At 40.6% G+C, this 22,156-nt stretch overlaps 1 protein-coding gene across 1 annotated transcript in view; it reads right to left on the bottom strand.

The window, feature by feature from the left end:
* Nucleotides 1–6,303: 6,303 nt before the first annotated feature.
* Nucleotides 6,304–22,156, bottom strand: part of bckdhb (branched chain keto acid dehydrogenase E1 subunit beta) — a 59,073-nt gene continuing 43,220 nt past the window's right edge. Inside the window, exons 9-11 of the mRNA XM_038712107.1 lie at nt 21,805–21,891; nt 7,667–7,819; nt 6,304–6,767 (exon numbers count right to left, since the gene is read on the bottom strand). Of these exons, the coding sequence (XP_038568035.1) occupies nt 7,679–7,819; nt 21,805–21,891 (228 nt within the window). The 3' untranslated portion in view covers nt 6,304–6,767; nt 7,667–7,678. The remainder of the gene's footprint in view (nt 6,768–7,666; nt 7,820–21,804; nt 21,892–22,156) is intronic.

Genomic DNA, 22,156 nt, shown 5'->3' with positions numbered 1-22,156 from the left:
TGTGAGCACTTTGTTTGGGCTTGAAGAGTCAGTGGACCACAGCTTGGTAACCTAAACAGTGTGCTGTGCAGTCTTTTTATCTTATGGCGTCAGTGAACTAATGTACAGTGCATACTTTAAGTGTGTGTATGTGTGTGCGTGAACTAGTGAAAGGACAGTGCTTGCAGGTAAATGTTTGATGGGGTAATGAAGCTTTGGATAAATGGAACAAACAGCCGGTGTTCTCCATCCGCCCCTTGTGACTGTAGTATAACACTGAAGTCTGTGATGCAAAGGCAAATACACATATCATATAAGAGCAGAAGTTTATAGAAAATTGAAGGTATTCCTGAATATTCAACATGATATTATCTTTGGAAGTTGGGAGAAGTTTCAATCTTACCCCTAAGAGTAAGATTTGTAACAGTAACACATCTTAATCTTCTTTTCTATTAAACACAATGTCAAGAAGTGACCATAATACAAGGAACTGAACTCAAATGCCTTTACATTAAACTTCACTTCTAATCCTTTGTAAATATATATGACTGTTTTTGTGTGTTTCAGAGTTAGTAACAATGCGGTTTTGAATGAGTTGGAAATACCCGATTATGCTAACCTAGCTAATGTTATCATAATTCAGCAAAGTGTTTTGTAATTTGAGGTATGTAAAAAATCTTCCCAGCATCAATATTAAATAGCATTTTGTCAAGTGTTGGGTCAGCTGCTTCTACCATATAGCATACTATCTCTTTTTCGTGTCACTCTAAAACTGGTCATATATTAATTAACAACCTAACATAACTTTTGTCAGTTGGTACAGTTAGCTTCGCAATATTTAAACCTGGCACTTAATGTGTAAACATTCAGTGACAACCATAGACTGTATATAAGAAATGGACGTAGTCATCGTGACGTCACCCGTTGGTTTGTGGACTGCCGTTTTGAAGCCTCGAGTTTGGCCGATAGGTCTCCGCCATGTCGAGTTTTTGCAACCAGTGCCCGGAAGTGACTAGGGCTAACGGCCGTGTGCGTAGGTAGCTAGCTTAGCTAGGTGCAACTCATGTTAACTGTCATTTTAACTGGGCTGATAACTTTGTCTAGCGAACAACAGTCTTAAAACTAAATGTACTCACCATAGAAAGTGAACAGCCAACTCCTAATAAGCTTTTTCAGTGGTGCTGGTTAAATTTACACAGTGCCGTGGGTACGAGTCGGCTCTAGCCTGATTGACAGGTCACCATGGTAATGACTTGTCAATCATAGATAATCTGGAAACATTCTCTGCTTTGTGGTCCATTTCAAAATAAATGGGACCATAATTTACTAAATGAACATCATTTTGTATTGACGAAGACTTGAAACTAGCGACTGAGACCAGAAACTCATCAGGAAAGTGTTTACTGGGGTAATTATTCAGCTGAAAAGTAGCCTCATTTCACCATTATTTCTAATGGAGCCGGACTTCTTTTTGCAACCAGAACGGTCGGCCCCTGCTGGATTTTCATTAGAATGCAGGTTTCAGGAACTTCCGAATCAGCTTCATATTGTAGACCGGAAGCTTCCCGCTTAGTAACAACGCTCTACATAGGAACAACTTTGTAAGGTGCAACTGGTTTTAATTTAGTGATGCATCTCAACTTAGCTGGTGCAGCTTGTGAGGAATACTTTGGAGGAATTGTCTGCAAGGCTAAAAGCAAGGTGACTTTGAAATGACTGACAAAGCCCCTGCCAGCAGTCATTACTGCAGGTATGTTGAACACACATTTGGTAATATAAATCTGAACTGTCCAAAGCTGCGGGTGTGATACAGTGTACTGCTCATTTAGTGTTTTTCTTATCTGTGAAAATGAACATGTTATTCATGAATGAGTTCCTAATTCAATTATTGCAACAATGTAAGAAAAGGGCAAACAACCCTGAGTGATGCTGAACTGAAATGAACTGATTCAGTATCAAACTAGCATTTTTCTATCCACCACACAAAATTTACTATCATTATAATTTTCCACTTTACCCACAGGACCAACTATCCCAGGCTGTACCTATTATAATTAACTATCAAAATAAAGAATCCAATGGATGTTGGATAAATACAATCATAGCAATCCCATGAATGTGTAATGATGCTGTAAAACATGCCCCAACAACCATTAAAATGCACAAAAGGCCACATTACAGGCCAAGCGGTTCTATAATCTTCAGTAATCTATGGTTGTATGGTTCGACATGCACCAGAGCAACTTCACCCCCCGTAACTTCACGTCTTGACCTACCACCCCTGGTTTTTGCGTTTCATGTAAATATAGTGTGTAATGACACACTGTCAGAGCACAGATGCTATTATAGCCTTCCAACCAAGCAGAGGTCATCTTTGCCACCCCGCCCTAAAGACGGGCCGCCTCACCGCCGTGGTCAAAAGCCCTGCTTTCACCCAGACCAAAATGACAGATGTGATTTTATCTTTACATTTGACCAGCGTTTGTGGTGGAGAGTGCTGAGAATCCTATCTGAGACTTGATGATTAGTGGAATTGTTTAAAATTTCTTTACATTGGGTAAACCCTCTGAATCTTTGCCCTTTTTCACCTGTGACTGCCCCAATTCCAGGTGCGCAACATTACAATAGGCTTCACACTGGCAAGGTCCAGCATAGCCCCACGATTATGAGAAACAGGGAGTGAGCAATTGGCACAGAAGTACTATATCCGCTACATTCAAGTTTTGAGCCAGTCCACGAAGACATTTACAAATGTCTCCCTTCAAAGGTTCAGATGGTGACGGGCCATGAATGTACTGCAGAAAAGGTCTGGTCATTGTTACTGTGAACAGTTCAGTTCTATCACAACCGTTACAAATGTATTTATTTTTACAAGCCACAATTCAAAATACATGTTGCCAAATGGTTTTACTTAGCAGCAGAATGTATTACTTGGATACCCCAAAAAAGCCATCAGTGATGCAGTTTTCTTTTACTGCACACAAAGCCGTTCCTACCACTTTCACAAATTGTTTACGAAGTGACATATTGAAAGCAGTTGCACCAAAAAAAATGGGTAAGCTGAGTGCCGTGCAGCACACATCTTGCTCTCTACACTACAATATTTCCAAATACCACACAAGTAATAGCCAAAAGTACAAAGTGAGTAATGATCATGATTTTATCAGAAGATTTTCCAGATGGCTGTGTTACATGGGACCAAACCAAGGGGAGTCCCTCTGGTCTTTCGATTTGAATTGAAGCCATCCTTTCAAGACGTTTGCACTATACTCACCTACTTTAAAAAGCCCAGTCAATGCCACGGGGAAAAACATTGCTCTGTTCATTTATTAGTCACATTTTGAAGTCATTCTCACCTTTCTCCTAAACTCCATTGATGGGTTGAGTTCAGCACTCAAGACACAAATTAAAAGCAAAGACCTCGAGGCACCATCTGGTCAAGCTGGTCTGTCTTATGCCTTCACTGTAAATGTTTCATTAGCAAGATCATTCTTTCCCCACAGGCTTAAAACTGCATGAGGAGCAAATGACAATAAGGCAGCAATACTGTACACAGTAAGAACAGGCAATGAGAGAGCTGTCAACCACTAGTATGTTTGTTTGTGGATTGTAAACTGAACATATGGAGAAAAAAATGGAACTTATAAAATATGCAATACCACAATAAAGAATAAATGAGTCCTTCTAGTTTACATTTCACAAAATATCAGTTTCCACTTATTTATGTTCTCTTGTATGCAGTCAGTGTGTGCTTGACAATGTGCAGGAGAGATAGCTGCAGTGTTAACGTGGGTAGAGGTGCTGTGTCTAAACATGCTCTTCAAATAAAATTAACAGGCAGGAATAATAATTAAAAGAAGAGTTGCCTGGGAGTGGCCTGAAGTGTCAGTAAATACCTGAAGGTTTTTCTGCTAGGGAGAGTCCGACAAAAGGTGTTAAAGTACGCTAATTTATAAAATGCTATGACAAAATAAAGAACCAACTTTAAGCAGTTTCAGTTTGAGCTTAGGACACAATGGCCACCACTGAGGTATCTGAAGATTTTCTGATTTGTAGGTGTATCATAAAATATTAATAAATATTCATATAAAATAAAATATGAACTCAAATCTAAAATGAAGAGGTGTGTCCGATTTGCACAGTGTAGCTCTACAGTTCGGCATTGGTTTGATGTCTTTGGATCACATGACATGGAAGCTATTGAAATAAATTATGATTTTCCCATAACACTATTTTAACAATTGTAATTTATTTTTGGTCCCTAAGCTGACCCCCTGTGGTTAAAAGCGAGCTATCGGAGGTGAGCTAACCGCATTTATACTGCCGACACTGGGTGAACTGAGTAAGAAGCCATCACCAGATCCTGGGTGGATGTCTGTGGAATATCCAACTTAAAACTAACTTCACCGCGGTCCAAGGCTCACTGATGCATGTGGGCTCAAAGGCTGGCCCGCGTAGTCCGATCCAACAGACGAGCTACTGAAGGTCAACTTGCTGAAAAAGTTGATGCTGATTCTGATCGAAAGGTGTCTGAACACACAGAGCATCGCAGTTTGTTGTGTATGGGTCTGCGTAGCAGCAGACCAGTCAGGGTGCCCATGCTGACCCCTATCCAGTGCCAAAAGTGCCTACAATGGGCACATGTGCCTCAGAAACGGACCACGGAGCAATGGAAGAAAGTGGCCTAGTCTGATGAAATATGTTTTCTTTTACATCACATGGATGGCCGGGTGTGTGTGAGAAGCATACAGTCTATGGTGAGAAGGCAAGCTGGCACAGGCAGTGTGATGCTTTGGGCAATGTTCTACTAAGAAACCTTGGGTCCTGCCATTCATGTGGATGTTACTCTGACAAGTCCCACCTACCTAAGCATTGTTCCAGACGATACACTCTTCAATGGAAACAGTGTTCCCTGATGGCAGTGGCCTCTTTCAGCAGGATAATGTGCCCTGCCACAAAACAGAAATGCCTCAGGAATGGTTTCAGCAACCCAACAAGTTCAAATTGTTGAATTGGCCTCCAAATTCCCCAGATCTCAATCCAATTGAGCATCTATGGCATGAGCTGGACAAACAAGTCAGATCCACGGAAGCCTCCTTTGCAATTTACAAGACAGGAAGGATCTGCTGCGTCTTGGTGCCAGATACCACAGTTCACCTTTAGAGGTCTAGTGGAGTCCATGCTTTGACAGATCAGGGCTGTTTTGGTAGCAAAAGGGGGACCTACACAATATTAGGCAGGTAGTTATAATGTTATGGTTGATCAGTGTAATAAAATCATACTGCTTTAAGCAATCTTCTTCATATTAACACGGAATCCAATGAGAAATTTGAAATAAAACACCGTTCTACAGAACTTTTTGCCTGTTTTTGATCACTGTTTTGAGCTTTTTGATAGCACCACCTTCAGGTGAAATTGTAAAATTTGTACACAATATATATAGTTTAGTTACAATTTGTATTCATGGAACCCAGAAGATAAACTCTAATCACCCGGTTTCACCCAATTTCACATTTTGGATCGCACTTAGATCAAACCATCCGCTAGTACACAAGAAATTGTCTAATCTTACAGGCTTACGGAAAATAGTCTTTAGAGGAAGATTCCTTTTGAATGTCTGGATTCTTATCAGCCTAATCAACAGTCCCAAGCTTGACATATCGCCATATAAGCTAGTTGAGGTTATAACAACGCTACTGTAAGAGATTCTTCCAGTCAAAAACAGACCTGCCACAAAAGGCCCTCTTCAGTCTTCTCAGGTGTGTTGCATGTGTCCAGCACAAAAGCCAAGAGCTTTTTTTTTTTTGACAACTCAGAAGGCACGGTTTTCATTTCATTCCCCGTGACCATCCTTGCAGACTCCAACTCCTGACAGGCAGTTTTCATTGTCGTTTAGGCAATAGTTTACCTATGATTCAAGATTTTTTAGAAACATGCAGTAGAAGGACACAGGATTCCAACAACGCCTAAAGTTTAGAAGGCAATAGATCATCAAGTTTAACAAGGGAACCACAGATACAATGGAAATGTCTTAAAACTTTACTGCAGGAAAAAAGTTCACAAAGTAGCCATGATGTAAAATTCGATGATTTTCCAGAGTTTCTCAATTTTATCTCTTTAAAACAAAGTGCTACTATACCTTCCGTTATATCTAAATCAAATGTAGTATGTGTGTTCACCAAGTTGGATACTGACAAACTTCATTAGGACTACATTTATCAAATTTGGAGACCTTGCCATTCTGGTACATACAGGATTTCTCTTAAAACCCAATAACAGGGGCCACCCCAACACATTTGAAGAAATGCAAAACACCACACCGAATGTTTTCACCAATTCTCAATAACTTTATTTTCCTTAAAAACTACAGATCCATTATGTCAGTACAATAACGGTTAGTTCATGTCAAACTAAATAAAGATTAGAGCAGAGTTGAACACATTCAACCAAATGAAGTAGTGGGAGAGTCACAAATCCATTTTCATTATTTCCTCACAGTATCCAACTCTTATTTAAGAGTTAATGAAATGATGATTGTGTTTATGCTAAAGTAGAGTTTAACCATAAAGAGTGTATGCAGTCATTTCCCCGCAACAGTATGAAGCCCCCTGATCCAGAGGCACTGTAACAGTCTTTTAGCTGGAGGAGATAGACTGACATGGAGCCCATCTGGATGCTGCTTCCTGATTGGATGGTCAACAAAGTGTCTTTTCCTGGCTGCTCTCCACTGATAGGACGAATAAAGAGGAAAAGGAGAGAGCATGGAGTTCAGGGCTACCAAAAGTTGGCTGCGGAAGAGGAGAGAGATTCAATAAGTTAAAGGGAATATCTTGGCAATTCGTAGTAGATGGCAGATGAGGAAGAAAAGCAGAGCTGGATGGAGATGGTGAGCACTGAGGATGAGAGGTGACATGTTGGATTCAAATATATATTTTATTAACGGCTCCTTCCACCTTATTAATAGAGGCAGACAGTTGAATGGCTGTAACTCAAGATGACACTGACAATTAAAAAGGGATTATGAAAGAGTCTGGCAGACTGACTGTCCCATCTCAAAGGATTATTCAACTTCTGCAACCAATGAAAGACAATAACATGCCTACACGATGAGATAGCAATATGAGGTTACACAACTAAATGGGGCATATCAATGACATGTAGGCCGATCCTGTTAACACTTGGATCCACCTAAAAGACATGCTTTGGAATCCTGTAAACACTCACGCTTCACATTAGCTTTAGCATGATGTACATATGTAAACACAAGTAGATTCTTGAGCACACTAAAGGCCTTGTGGGGTTGTGCAATGTCAAATTTTTGCTAAGGCTTCACTATAATTTTTCAGAGCCTAAGTTGACATATTTAAACTGCTTCTTTTTTTTTTTTTTTCCCCCCAACCAGCAGTTTACTATCATAGAAAAGAAAGAAAATAAAATCCCAGCTGGTTACTAGAGCTGCAGTTCAGATGTACATGATACTATGTCTGAACAGGGCCCTGGAATGTGCATTAGTCTATAAGAATAAGAATAAACTATTATAATAAACAGTTATGTTACACATTTAGTTTAACTACATTACTGGAATAAACTATGCAGATTATAGGGAACTTCGAAAGTTGTTGACAGGCCTTAATATACAGTAAGAGGATAATGTCCCTTCAACAGGAAGCCGTTGGATCTTTCCTACCTGACAGGGGGCTCAGTAGTTGATCATCCTCTTGATTGCTTCAAAGCACTTCCACTTGTCTGGGATGTAGAAGGGTTCAAAGATATGAGGGAAGGGGGTGTCGTAACCACAGACCCTACTGATGGGAGCCTCCAGGTTAAGGAAGCACTCCTCCTGTAAGTAAGAAAAAAAAAGCAGCCAAATGAGAACAGATTATTGGTTGTTGCTGTCAGTGCTCAAATGTCATTCATTTATTCCCAGTTTCTAACAGTATCAACTATGTTTGGCCATTAACTAGAACCAAAAGGTACGATCACATCACACCCGTTTTAGCCTCTTTACATTGGCTCCCTCTTTGTTTTAGGATTGATTTTAAAATTTTATTGATTATTTTTAAGGCTCGCCATGGCTTGGCTCCTGCTTAAGTAAGGAAGTAAGGTGTTCATTTAAATCTCACTTTTATCAGGAGGCATTTCCTGATTTTATCTCAGTTGCCTGTTTTATCTTACGGCATTTATTTTAGTCATATAAAGTTGCTATTTATTCTAGTCTCTTGTTTATAGAAAATCTGTTTTACCTACTTGTAATTTCCATTTTTTTTCCCATTTGTATTTTGTATCTTGCAATGTCCTCATGTATTTTATCTTTATAGTGGAGCTACGTGCCCTTATTATTATTACTTACTTATTATTAATTTATTTAATTTTCCTTTTTATTTCCATAACTGATTTATATGCTACAAGCCATAATGGTTCATTTAGGTTCCTCAGAGCAGGCCAGTGCTCAGGCAATTTGGCCAGAGTGCAAAACAAGCCATGACTCGTGTCTCTATTTTGGCTTTTGACCTCTTCCCATGGAGACAAAGCCGAATGAAGTTGGCCAAAACACTCCAAATGGGACAAACCCCCTGATGAGTTAAATGAGCACACTTGGATGCGTGCACTCACATTTGCGGGAACAGACCTGAAGTACCCTCTTTCAGACTAAATTGACCTGCAGACAACTCATGCAACCAAAACAAAAGCATACAAGTTAACTCAAGAGGAAATTGCACGGCACCCTCTTTGCGTATTGCCTGTTTGTACATGCAGACTGTGTCAGAAAGAGAGACGGAACTGATTTTGACCCGTTTCTCGTCACACCGACAGCATCACCATCCATGTAATCCCACATTACAAACCTACCAATTGGCTGCCATGGATCAGTTTGTCGTTTGGCAGGGCAGGAACCTATGTTGTTTGACACTATGTTTTTCATTTCTTATAAAACATCTGGCAGAGTTGAGGGGAATGTCAGAGTTTTGACGACGAGCCCTTTGGCACTTTCTATTATTTTTTTTTATTTTTTTACAGCCTGTAAAAATACAACTCAGCAAGAGAAAGACAGAGACTGCAGCATACGTTTGACGCTCTGTGTTCCCATGGGATTTGTTACAGTGTGAGCTTTCCTGCCGGGGCGACAGGTCTTGGTCCGTAAAACTAAAATAAATGAACGCCAGCATAATAATATGCTCAAAATGATGACACTAAAAATGCTTATGTTTTGTCCTCATATATCAAAAGTATTGGACAAATACAATTTTCTCCCTGATGATGGCGCTAAATAAAAAGTTCAGGGATCAACAAAAGATTAATCATGAATGAATCATGAATTAATCAATGAAATTTTAGGGGAATGCACCCATTTCTGTCTGCACCAAAGTGGTGAACTGAGATACCAAACGACATTGCCATTCATAGAGACATGCCGTTAGCATGGCTAAAATATCAAGCATATATACAGTGCCTTGCGAAAGTATTCGGCCCCCTTGAACTTTGACCTTTTGCCACATTGCAGGGTTCAAACAAAGATATAAAACTGTAGCAAAATTTTTTGTGAAGAACCAACAACAAGTGGGACACAATCATGAAGTGGAACGAAATTTATTTGATATTTCAAACTTTTTTAACAAATAAAAAACTGAAAAATTGGGCGTGCAAAATTATTCAGCCCCCTTAAGTTAATACTTTGTAGCGCCACCTTTTGCTGCGATTACAGCTGTAAGTCGCTTGGGGTACGTCTCTATCAGTTTTGCACATCGAGAGACTGAAATTTTTGCCCATTCCTCCTTGCAAAACAGCTCGAGCTCAGTGAGGTTGGATGGAGAGCGTTTGTGAACAGCAGTTTTCAGTTCTTTCTACAGATTCTCGATTGGATTCAGGTCTGGACTTTGACTTGGCCATTCTAACACCTGGATATGTTTATTTGTGAACCATTCCAGTGTAGATTTTGCTTTATGTTTTGGATCATTGTCTTGTTGGAAGACAAATCTCCGTCCCAGTCTCAGGTCTTTTGCAGACTCCATCAGGTTTTCTTCCAGAATGGTCCTGTATTTGGCTCCATTCATCTTCCCATCAATTTTAACCATCTTCGCTGTCCCTGCTGAAGAAAAGCAGGCCCAAACCATGATGTTGCCACCACCATGTTTGACAGTGGGGATGGTGTGTTCAGGGTGATGTGTTGCTTTTACGCCAAACATAACGTTTTGCATTGTTGCCAAAAAGTTCAATTTTGGTTTCATCTGACCAGAGCACCTTCTTCCACATGTTTGGTGTGTCTCCCAGGTGGCTTGTAGCAAACTTTAAACGAGACTTTTTATGGATATCTTTAAGAAATGGCTTTCTTCTTGCCACTCTTCCATAAAGGCCAGATTTGTGCAGTATACAACTGATTGTTGTCCTATGGACAGAGTCTCCCACCTCAGCTGTAGATCTCTGCAGTTCATCCAGAGTGATCATGGGCCTCTTGGCTGCATCTCTGATCAGTCTTCTCCTTGTATGAGCTGAAAGTTTAGAGGGACGGCCGGGTCTTCGTAGATTTGCAGTGGTCTGATACCCCCTCCATTTCAATATTATCGCTTGCACAGTGCTCCTTGGGATGTTTAAAGCTTGGGAAATCTTTTTGTATCCAAATCCGGCTTTAATCTTCTCCACAACAGTATCTCGGACCTGCCTGGTGTGTTCCTTGTTCTTCATGATGCTCTCTGCACTTTAAACGGACCTCTGAGACTATCACAGAGCAGGTGCATTTATACGGAGACTTGATTTCACACAGGTGGATTCTATTTATCATCATTAGTCATTTAGGTCAACATTGGATCATTCAGAGATCCTCACTGAACTTCTGGAGAGAGTTTGCTGCACTGAAAGTAAAGGGGCTGAATAATTTTGCACGCCCAATTTTTCAGCTTTTTATTTGTTAAAAAGGTTTGAAATATCCAATAAATTTCGTTCCACTTCATGATTGTGTCCCACTTGTTGTTGATTCTTCACAAAAAATGACAGTTTTATATCTTTGTTTGAAGCCTGAAATGTGGCAAAAGGTCGAAAAGTTCAAGGGGGCCGAATACTTTCACAAGGCACTGTATCTCAGATTGAGATTTTAGGGGAATATGCCCAAAGGTGGGGTGGCTGTGGAGATGATGTATCTCTAACAGGGTGCTCAAACTGTCATTATTGAAGCTAATACAAACCAAACAATGTCCTGAATCCTAAAAGAAGGATAAAACACATGAGCGGGTTTAGATCAGTTGACCTAAGAGATCTGCAGGACACTTCGTGAAGTAACCAACCATTATTGTATTAAAATGAGTCAAGTCGACAGTAAGATCTTCAAATCGATTCTTTGACAAAAAGCCAGTGAAGAGAGGCCAGCCCAGTAGCCACAAGGTCTCTCATTTTGGTTCCAGTAAGAATGAAACCCCCAAACCAGGGGCAACTGCACCGGATCTGCTGTGCAGGGCTCTGTGCAGCTGCCACTGCTATCTGCCTGGCAGCTGGACTCCTGCATTAGAACTTGCAGTCTGCTCCACCCGGCTAATTAACTGTAATTAGTTTTAATGAATGTACACTGAATGAAGACAACTCGTACAACAAACCCTCCTTTCCTCTCACTGCTCCGTTTCCTCCTCCTTTGTGGACTTCAGAACAACCCGAGACTGATTCTTTCCAACAGGCAGCAGATCCTGACAACAAACACTGAACTACTCGCGACGAGAAATCCTAATATTCAATTTTTTGTTAACAGGACCTCCGTGTCTTTCCAATTTTCTCTGCTTTACGTTTGCTTGAGCACATTGCTTTCATGTACTGATAAATGTCCATGGCCTTATCTACAAAGCACATTCAAAGTTAGTTGTGTATTAAAAAAAGTGTATGCAAGTAGAGGAAAAAAAAAAAAAGCTAAAAGCTCATTCTTTGAAAAGGCAGGGCTCTCACTGAAGAGTGGTGCTACAGTATGCTGCAGACTGCAGGTATGTTCTGTGTTTAAGCCCACATAGCCTAACAGTTCAGTCTTGTTTTAAAGATAATTTAAAGATCATTAATGCATGCCATAACTGGCACCTAGTGTAAAGGTAAATGGTGTCTTATTCACTGGAAACATACAAACTTGGGAATGTCAAAGTTGAACATGAGTGTACTTGAATAGACTGGAGCAAAGCTGGATTATGGATATCATCCTCTTTGAATTGAAAGGTAGGTGGGAGGCCCACACAACATTACACTCATAAGAGGGTTTTGTCTTTTCGGGTCTACATAAACACACAATCACATTCTTTACACAAATGTGCTTCTGTGCAGGCTAGACTGAAAACATCTTCAAGCTGAAAAGCCTTTCATTTGACTGCATGACATGCATTGAATGAACTTTTGCCCAAGGTATTTATAAAATGGTGAACATGTCTGCAGGAGAATGAAGAGGAAAAGGGGGACCAGAGACCCAAAATAACACCACACGCACTTTTGCTTTTGTTTCATCCCAATGTATTGATGAAAGCAACAATGTGATTATCTGTGTCCGTTGACATTAAAACCTCAGGATCTATTCTCTGCCCAACTACAGACAACCAGTCAGACAGTACCAGGGAGTTTGCTCTTTTGTCTGGATCACATCTGTAATCTCCTCTAAATACATTTACTGAAAGGGGGAGAAAAGTACAGTAGTCTGACTGCCTGCCACCACAGCGGGACGGAGAATGGCCACACAACTCAGGTTTCATTCAAATCGGTGTTTATCTTCTGGGCAGTGCATCATTATATGTAAAATACTTAAATGTCAGAATAAAAATATGTCAATATGGCAGTGCCAAAACACTTGCATCCAGCAGTGGTGCAGGACTTCACAGCGGTGGCTTGGAGTTGCAGTGACGATATTGTGTTTCCTGTCACACAAAAATCAAGAATTTGTCAGAAACACCCATAGATTGGTGGTTGCGGTCAGACGGGGGCAGGAAAGTGCCAATATCACTTTGCTATATCAGCTAAGACGATGCCAGCCCTCTGAACCAGCTTGCTCTCAACTGAGAACAGGCTGAAACTAGTTTTAATTCTTCAACATGTTTCAAAATCTCTTTAAATTATATTATGATCCAACGGCACTCATCACCGAGGCCGGCATTGTAAAGCCTATGGGAAGGGTCAGAAAATACATCCCCCCTTATCTTCATAAGAAAAACTTACTATGGCAAATGCATGCATTTTAATCTGCTATGTGTCAGTTTAATGTTTGCATTCAGCTCAAAGCACAGCTGAGCTTCAGTACAGCTGACGCTGACAAAGTGCAGCTTAGATGGCTCATCTTTGTTAGCTGAGTCAAGTCTGACAATGTACAGCCGAGGCTCACCATATAGAGCTAACCCAGACAAGCTGAATCTTCAATGTCCTAAAAATGACTGTATAATGGACAGTGAAATCTACAGTCGATACCATCAAAACATCCCCTGTATGTTTATGGTATCCTATTCTGTCAATTTTAAATTACGGCTGAATTAATTTTGATTTACACATTAAAACGAAGGTGGCTTACAGATTACACAGGTGCATTGCTTCTTGTGAATCCTTAGTGCATGAGGGCTATTTAGATCATGCGCAGTAATGGCGGAGTCTGCCACTATCAATGTAAAATACTATATAGAGAGATAGTAGCAGCACTTTGAGGCTCACGAAGACCTTCTACCCTCAGGCTGCAATCATACACAGATATTTTGTACTATTCCTATGTGTTTTAATGCACAAATTCAAGGAACTGGCAGATCACATTTCACTGAGATTGTTCCTCATATGATTAACATGTGACAACTAAACTTTGATTGATTGAGTTACAGAATGTAAATAAATTAAATAGCTATTGCAGAACAAATGCCAACCACAAATAATGTTTGGGGTTGCCATGGGGTTGATTTCTTGAAAAGGATTATAAGGATTATAACTTTAGAAGTTGAGAAATGGCTCATCAGCACACCCAGCAGTTATATGAAGTTAAGGAATTGCTAATGAGTGAATCAGGCTTTAGGGTATTGTACAACAGATGGGAACTAGAATGGGCATTTCCTTAAGAAAATGTGTGTGAGAGCTGCCAGCTATTTTTTTGCGATTGCTACCGCTGTTGGTGCAATGTGCGGCTCAATCAGCTAAGAGACTCAATGATGTGCTGCGCACTTGTTCAGCAAACATATGTGTTAAGTTTGGCCCCCTTTTCGTTAACATGCTGTGAGCAGGGTTTTATCCATCAATCTCTGGATCCGGAGCAAGACCTCCACCACCGGATCACTCAGATACACTGAAGGGAAGGCTATCAAGTTTCTTTGTCAATCATGTCTTATTCTGACAAGAAATAGAAGGCATGTTTTGCTCATAAACATATTTTCTGTGATGGCTACTACGCTGTTGAAGAATAAAATAAATGAACATACATTTATCTGACACTTTTATCCAAAGCGACTTACAATTGCTAAACATGTCAGAGTTCGCACGCCTCTGGAGCAACGTCTGGAGCAAGTGTCTTGCTCAGGGACACAATGGTGGATGGGTCACAGTGGAGGATTGAACCCGGGCTTCTCACACCAAAGGCAGGCATCTTATCCATTGCGCCATCACAGCTATTGAGTTATCAAGCTATTAAGTCTTTCACAGCACAATTCTTTGGCTGTTCATTTATTTTATTCTTCAACAGCAGAGTAGCCATCACAGAGCAAAACATGCCTTCTTTTGGTGCTTAGGAGCCATTTTTTTGTCAGAATAAGACATGATTGACAAAGAAACTTGAAAGCCTTCCCTTCATGGGAACACAGTCATTTTAAAATGCATCAAAATATTATTATAAAATCAACCATTACAGATATCAGCAACACAGGTAATTGCACCCATCTCATGAAGATGATGTACAATTTGAAGTTGAAACCAAGTTTATAGGACAAACGGTAAAGGAGAGTAAGTTCAAACACCATAGGCTCAGGTGTTTAAAGCTGAAACCAGTTAACACTGGTGCCAGCTGCAGGATTCGAATCCACGATTGGAATGGAGGTGCAGCTCCAGAGACTGACCACTAACTAACCACCAACCAGCCTGGACGTAAAAAGTGTATTTGCTTAATAAAAAAAACTTTACAGCTAACATTTGGGACTTTAAAGTTGTTAGTTAGTGCTTGAGTAGCTGAGCATAAAAATATACCTCTTGAGTCCAAACTCCAAACAGGGAGGAAGATACAGCAAGTTAAAGAATTAGTGACAGGGGGAGACCTCAGCCTGCAGCTACAACAGGGAGTGAATGGGAGACGACTGAGACTTTCCAATCAATTAAGGATCAGAGTTAAAAAACTAAACGTCCACTGAGCAGCATTTTGAAATTTTGAGGGAGAAAAGGCATGTGGCTACATTTTGGCGCCTTTTTTGTGCTTATGGAGATAAATATACGCGACTAGCAGCAGTTTACAAAAATCCTCCAGTCTCCACTCTGATCACATGACACACTGGTAAAGTCTGCTAAAAGCTGTAAAACCCTTCACTTTGGAAGCGCATAGCTCATTCTTTTAGCAAACACCAAATACAACTTTGAAAGATCAACATCTTTTCTAGCTCTCTAGCTGCACATATGCCGGAGCACTAAGCTCTTAAAGTTGGAAGAGTGGAGTCCCTGCTCCCATAGGAACCCATTCATTTTAAAATGCATAAAAATATTAATATAAAATCAACCATTACAGATATCAGCAACACAGGTGATAGCACCCATCTCATGAAGAAGATGTACAATTTGAAGTTGGAACCAAGTTTCTAGGACAAACGGTACAGGACTAGTTAGATGCCAAAAAACGGCGGAATAAATAATAATAATATTAAAGAGCGAAGAGAACAAAAGTGTGAGAGCTGCAGTTTTGAGCAGCAGCAGACCACCGTTATATAACCTCCATAACCCTCTTACCAAAAGTGGTGGAACCTGTATCCAATTCTCAAGTATATTAAAATGAGCCCCCTTGTAGAAACACCGTCCTTTGAAGGCAGTTCAGTGTACAGCCTGATGGAGAACGACATGGGGGTGGGGGGCCAGTTGCCCCAGGCCTACTCTGCTTCTCATTTAGACAAGCCTGACAGGCAACAGGCAACACTTCAGTGGGACTTACTGGGTTAAATGTTGGAGGTTGGTTTAAATTACACACAAATAATGGAAAGCACCACCACTGGAACTAGAACCAGGCAACCCAAGTAGGGCTGCAATGATTAGTCAACGTTGAGGTGAAATTTCATTGTCGACGCATTGTTACACAGATGCCAGTTAAGGGAGAGATAGCAATCTTCATATTAGGAACATTTCTGGTTGTTTATTTCTAACCGCAATGCACTACAGGAAACAGTGCTTGACTGTTAGACTACTCACGTAGAAGAAGCATTCATGCGAGAAGCGGAAAGTAAAGGAGAAAGAGGCGAAGAGTTTTGTATGCTATTTAATCACTAAATACACTTTTGAGCGGTTCTGAAGCGAGAAATTAACTGTGTAGAATGTGAATATTGGCAGTTTTACCAAAGTTGATGGTGAATCGAAAATGTGTTCAAACGTTTTCGGGGTTGAGAAGCTCCACAAGTGCCCGCGGGGTTAACGGTGACAGCCGGCCAGTGGCAGTCACGCCCACAGAACGCCCTGGTCCCAGTTACTCAGAACACTGCAGCAGCAACAACAGAGCTCCAGAGACAGAGGAAAGGCAATGTTTCCTGTATGTTAATTTATTCGTGGCGGCCTGCCACAATATCAACGCTGACTGCCACATACTGATTTTCTTTTTTTTTGGCCCATTTAAAATCTTATTTGATTGCAGATCAGCACCCTGGCGCATTCGAGCAGCACATCCTCTCACTCGTCTCTCTCGCTCTCTCTCAAACATCGCAGCACAAATCTGTCTTGTCTTCTTCCCTAGTTTCCCCCTGGCGTTGATACTGGTGTTCATTCTGAATAGTAAACCTCGTTCTCTTAATGGTAACGTTAGCTAGTTAGGCTGTGTGTTGGAGATCAGTAATTCACTTGAAAGTTATTTAATTAGTGAAATGGTTTAATTAGGATTAGGGTGTGACAAAAATAATCGCGACTGATTGAATAAATAATTAACAGATTAGTCGACTACGAAAATAATCATTAGTTGCAGCCCTAAGCCCCACAGATTACCCCACAAGTGACAATGCAGTTTGATACAGTGAGGAAAATAAGTATTTGAACACCCTGCTATTTTGCAAGTTCTCCCACTTAGAAATCGTGGAGGGTCTGAAATTGTCATCGTAGGTGCATGTCCACTGTGAGAGACTTAATCTAAAAAAAAAAATCCAGAAATCACAATGTATGATTTTTTAACTATTTATTTGTATGATACAGCTGCAAATAAGTATTTGAACACCTGTCTATCAGCTAGAATTCTGACTCTCAAAGACCTGTTAGTCTGCCTTCAAAATGTCCACCTGCACTCCATTTATTATCCTAAATTAGATGCACCTGTTTGAGGTCGTTAGCTGCATAAAGACACCTGTCCACCCCATACAATCAGTCAGAATCCAACTACTAACATGGCCAAGACCAAAGAGCTGTCCAAAGACACTAGAGACAAAATTGTACACCTCCACAAGGCTGGAAAGGGCTACGGGGAAATTGCCAAGCAGCTTGGTGAAAAAAGGTCCACTGTTGGAGCAATCATTAGAAAATGGAAGAAGCTAAACATGACTGTCAATCTCCCTCGGACTGGGGCTCCATGCAAGATCTCACCTCGTGGGGTCTCAATGATCCTAAGAAAGGTGAGAAATCAGCCCAGAACTACACGGGAGGAGCTGGTCAATGACCTGAAAAGAGCTGGGACCACCGTTTCCAAGGTTACTGTTGGTAATACACTAAGACGTCATGGTTTGAAATCACGCATGGCACGGAAGGTTCCCCTGCTTAAACCAGCGCATGTCAAGGCCCGTCTTCAGTTTGCCAATGACCATTTGGATGATCCAGAGGAGTCATGGGAGAAAGTCATGTGGTCAGATGAGACCAAAATAGAAGTTTTTGGTCATAATTCCACTAACCGTGTTTGGAGGAAGAAGAATGATGAGTACCATCCCAAGAACACCATCCCTACTGTGAAGCATGGGGGTGGTAGCATCATGCTTTGGGGGTGTTTTTCTGCACATGGGACAGGGCGACTGCACTGTATTAAGGAGAGGATGACCGGGGCCATGTATTGCGAGATTTTGGGGAACAACCTCCTTCCCTCAGTTAGAGCATTGAAGATGGGTCGAGGCCGGGTCTTCCAACATGACAATGACCCGAAGCACACAGCCAGGATAACCAAGGAGTGGCTCTGTAAGAATCTTATCAAGGTTCTGGCGTGGCCTAGCCAGTCTCCAGACCTAAACCCAATAGAGAATCTTTAGAGGGAGCTCAAACTCCGTGTTTCTCAGCAACAGCCCAGAAACCTGACAGATCTAGAGAAGATCTGTGTGGAGGAGTGGGCCAAAATTCCTCCTGCAGTGTGTGCAAACCTGGTGAAAAACTACAGGAAACGTTTGACCTCTGTAATTGCAAACAAAGGCTACTGTACCAAATATTTACATTGATTTTCTCAGGTGTTCAAATACTTATTTGCAGCTGTATCATACAAATAAATAGTCATAAAATCATACATTTTCTTTTTTAGAGTATGTCTCTCACAGTGGACATGCACCTACCATGACAATTTCAGACCCCTCCATGATTTCTAAGTGGGAGAACTTGCAAAATAGCAGGGTGTTCAAATACTTATTTTCCTCACTGTACATGGTTGTGTGAAGAAGAAACTGTAGTCAGGACAACTTAGCTATAAAACTACCATCTTTAATACTGTATTGTACATGTGGTATGTTCTTTTATGCTCTAAGCAGCTCTAACAGTTATTATAATACATACGTTTTCACAATTATACTGCATTTCATTATTTATTTGATAACCAATGGAATTTTTTTTTCCTGAAACCAAATGAGCGAAAGTGTGTACTTTCTGAAATCTGAATCAACTAAAGTCAAGTCTGTCGTGGTTTAGAGAGTTAAGGGAAAGAGGGTGATTCACCATTTCTCTCTGTGCATCCCTGAGGTCCATGAAAGCATCATCTTTAGCCACATCTCATTCTGACCTACTGTCCTATCCAGTCATCAGCCAAACACTCAGGAAAGGGCCAGCAGATGACACATTAAAATCCCAAGGTCTGAAACCAAGCCCTACCAAACTCCCCTCCGCTCTTCATACACATGAGAATCAAATCCAATCTTTATGGAAGGGCCTGAGGTGGATAGGTAGTAGTTGAAGCTTCTAGTGCCTAGACTATACTGACACCGACAGCCAGTTTATCCTTCTGTCTCAGTTTGGAGCTTGGGAGGAGTACAAGGCCACACTAGTAAACAAGGAGGTGTGGTACAAGTAAGGACCTTTAGCATCCACACTGCTGTTGATCTGTATTAGTCTGACTCCATGATCATGTAACCCAGGATGTTACTGTAGTTGATGAGGACCTGTGACTCAGAATCACTAAGATTTGTATTGGTATTAGCATCCCATCCTATTATTAAAGCTAGGTACGACTGCACAATCAAATATTTAGAGTATATATAAAAATATATATAACTATAAAAATATGAAATTGACGATATAGAAATATAAAAGAATAAAGAATATGTGCAATATGGCAGTTATGTAAATGTACAAAGTGGTGCCAATACTGAAAGCAGTCATACAACATATAATACATTTCTAAAGCTCGTCATATTCTGCTTTTGTTGACAGTCTGCAATCAATTAGTCTATAGACAGAAAATTAACTGGCAACTATACTTGATAATCGACTGATTGTTCAAGTCATTTTTTGAGCAAATATGGCAAACGTTCCCTTGATAAATCTTTGGGGATTTCGGGAAATTGCTGGTATTTGCAGCTTTTCCTTTCCTTATGTGATCTAAAGCTGAATATCTTTGGGTTTGGGATTGACTAGGACAAAAAAAGCTAAAAATGCCAACTTGGGCTGCGTGAAACTGCGATGGGAATTTTTCAGTATTTCCTGACATTTACAGACCAAATGATCAATTGATTACTCGATAAAGTCCTCAGCAGCCCTAGTTGATTCATCTCTGTGGTAAAGTTTGAGGTTTGTGGTAGTGTTGTATTGAATTGGTTATTAAAAATGTTATTTATATATTGTTACCGCATTAAAATGGTGGCGTACAAAATCATATTGTTTGTTGTGCTTCTATCGATATCAAGACAAGAGATAAACCAATAATGTTTTCATTTATTGATTTCTTCCTCAAGAATTGTGAGAGAAACTCACAATTCCCATTTTTTACCCAAAATGTGCAGCTCTAAAGCGCAACCTACCCCACATGCCAGTTATTTTATTGTGAGTCACTGCGGTTGTGACCTCACTCTATCTGGAAAGAGTTAAAACAACGCTCCACCCAAAATCTGTATCAACCACTCACCGCCTGATGTGAAAGATGTTGTTTTTTTTAAGTGCTTGATTTAGCATGGTACTTTGCAGACAGCGGTGGCTGTAGTCAGCTTGGATGGTTACAATAGATTCCAATGGTGACCCAGTTTCATGGTGAAGGAAAAACTAAATCCTCTCAAACCACTCAATCAGCATAATCCACTTCTCTTCTGTGCATCCATGCGCTTGTAATATACCAAACACTCAACTGTTTGAGTCCTCACTTACTACCCTCTCCAGCAATGTACATTCAAATAATGAACGCACTGCTGAAGAGGAATGGCTTATTGGCAATTGCAGACTACAATGGGTCATCATAACTTATCTGTGAGAAAGCCAAAACAAGCATATCACTTTTCTTTTAAGAAGAGATATATATATATATATATATATATATATATATATATATATATATATATATGAATGACAGGGGCCTGTAGGTTTTAAAATAAAAGTATCAACCAGTCCAAGGTTCTTTCCAGCGAGTGTATCCAAATTGCTTCAGGCCATGTGAAAACTGCAGATCAATGCAATCAGTGAACACATCAACAACTTACATCACCCGTACACAATGTAAAAACACGGAAACATGGAAATGAGGGGGATGACTCACTGGCCATTTAAGCCCTCACTAACAGGGGGGAGAGAGCAACACGTGACCGACAGCAAATGAGGAGAAAAATCGACTGATTTTACTGCGTTCATGCACATTAACAAGGAACACATACAGTGTTGTGCATACGATTAGTCCAATGACATTTGAGGAGGCGGGTATAAAAGGGTCATCGTTGTTGAAACAAATTGCTCATTGAGAGCAGAGTGGTAACTCGCTGCTAAGAGCCTCACAGGGAGAAAGCACCACACATACTGAAGATAATTATCTCACCACGCACAAATAGATGTAATTTGGATGATGGTAAGGGGAAGACTTTTCATTTAGTCATGCATCACACTTAGCTTAGAATTTGTCATCAGCTGTCTCTGGCATGCCTTGGTTACAGTGTCCAGGCCTTTTGTATTGCCAGCAACAAGCATTATTTTGTAAACCTTATATGGTTAGATAGACCCACTGTATCAACAATCTCAGATGAGTAACAGAATCTTGTAGCTTTACAGCTACAGATACAACTGTTGAGAATGAGGCTGCTCCTTTGTAGAACTTCAACTCTGCCCCCTGTGGGAGGGGAACCTCACAGTTTTAAAACCACTGGCTGTGAAAGGCTATTTTGGCTTCATTACAAAGTGGGACGTTTATCGACAAAACCATTGCAACCTATTAAGACCAATACCTTTGAAGACCACTTCTTACCCCCGGCAGTTACAGATCCCAATAAAACCTCAAATACAGTATGTTCTCATATGGCACACACTCACCTGTACTGCAGCGCTGATTTCAGCAGCAAAGCCTCCAGTTACTGGTGCCTCGTGACTGATGAGCAGACGTCCGGTTTTCACCACTGACTGAAAAATAAAGAAACACAAAGGTGATGACAGAACACAGAAGGTTCAGCGTACCGAAAAGATTTCACTGTGAGCTTTTGACATGTGTGTTCCATACAAAATTCTGTGTGAGTTTCGGTGCTTTGTGGATGCACACATTCACATTGCAGAAGTAAGAGGCTGTATGTGGAACGGGTGTTACTAAGTAAGATTGGTTCACATAGTGCCTGCTGTGGTATGCTGTATCTGCTTACTACCCCCAGGCTGCATGTGTGTCTGGCTGTGT

This window comes from Micropterus salmoides, unplaced genomic scaffold (assembly GCF_014851395.1).
Source record: "Micropterus salmoides isolate LMB-PRFRI ecotype aquatic unplaced genomic scaffold, ASM1485139v1 Ms_hic_scaffold_11, whole genome shotgun sequence".
Lineage (NCBI taxonomy): Eukaryota > Metazoa > Chordata > Actinopteri > Centrarchiformes > Centrarchidae > Micropterus > Micropterus salmoides.
The sequence above is the reverse complement of the archived record's forward strand: the minus strand, read 5'-3'. Positions and strand labels throughout refer to the sequence as shown.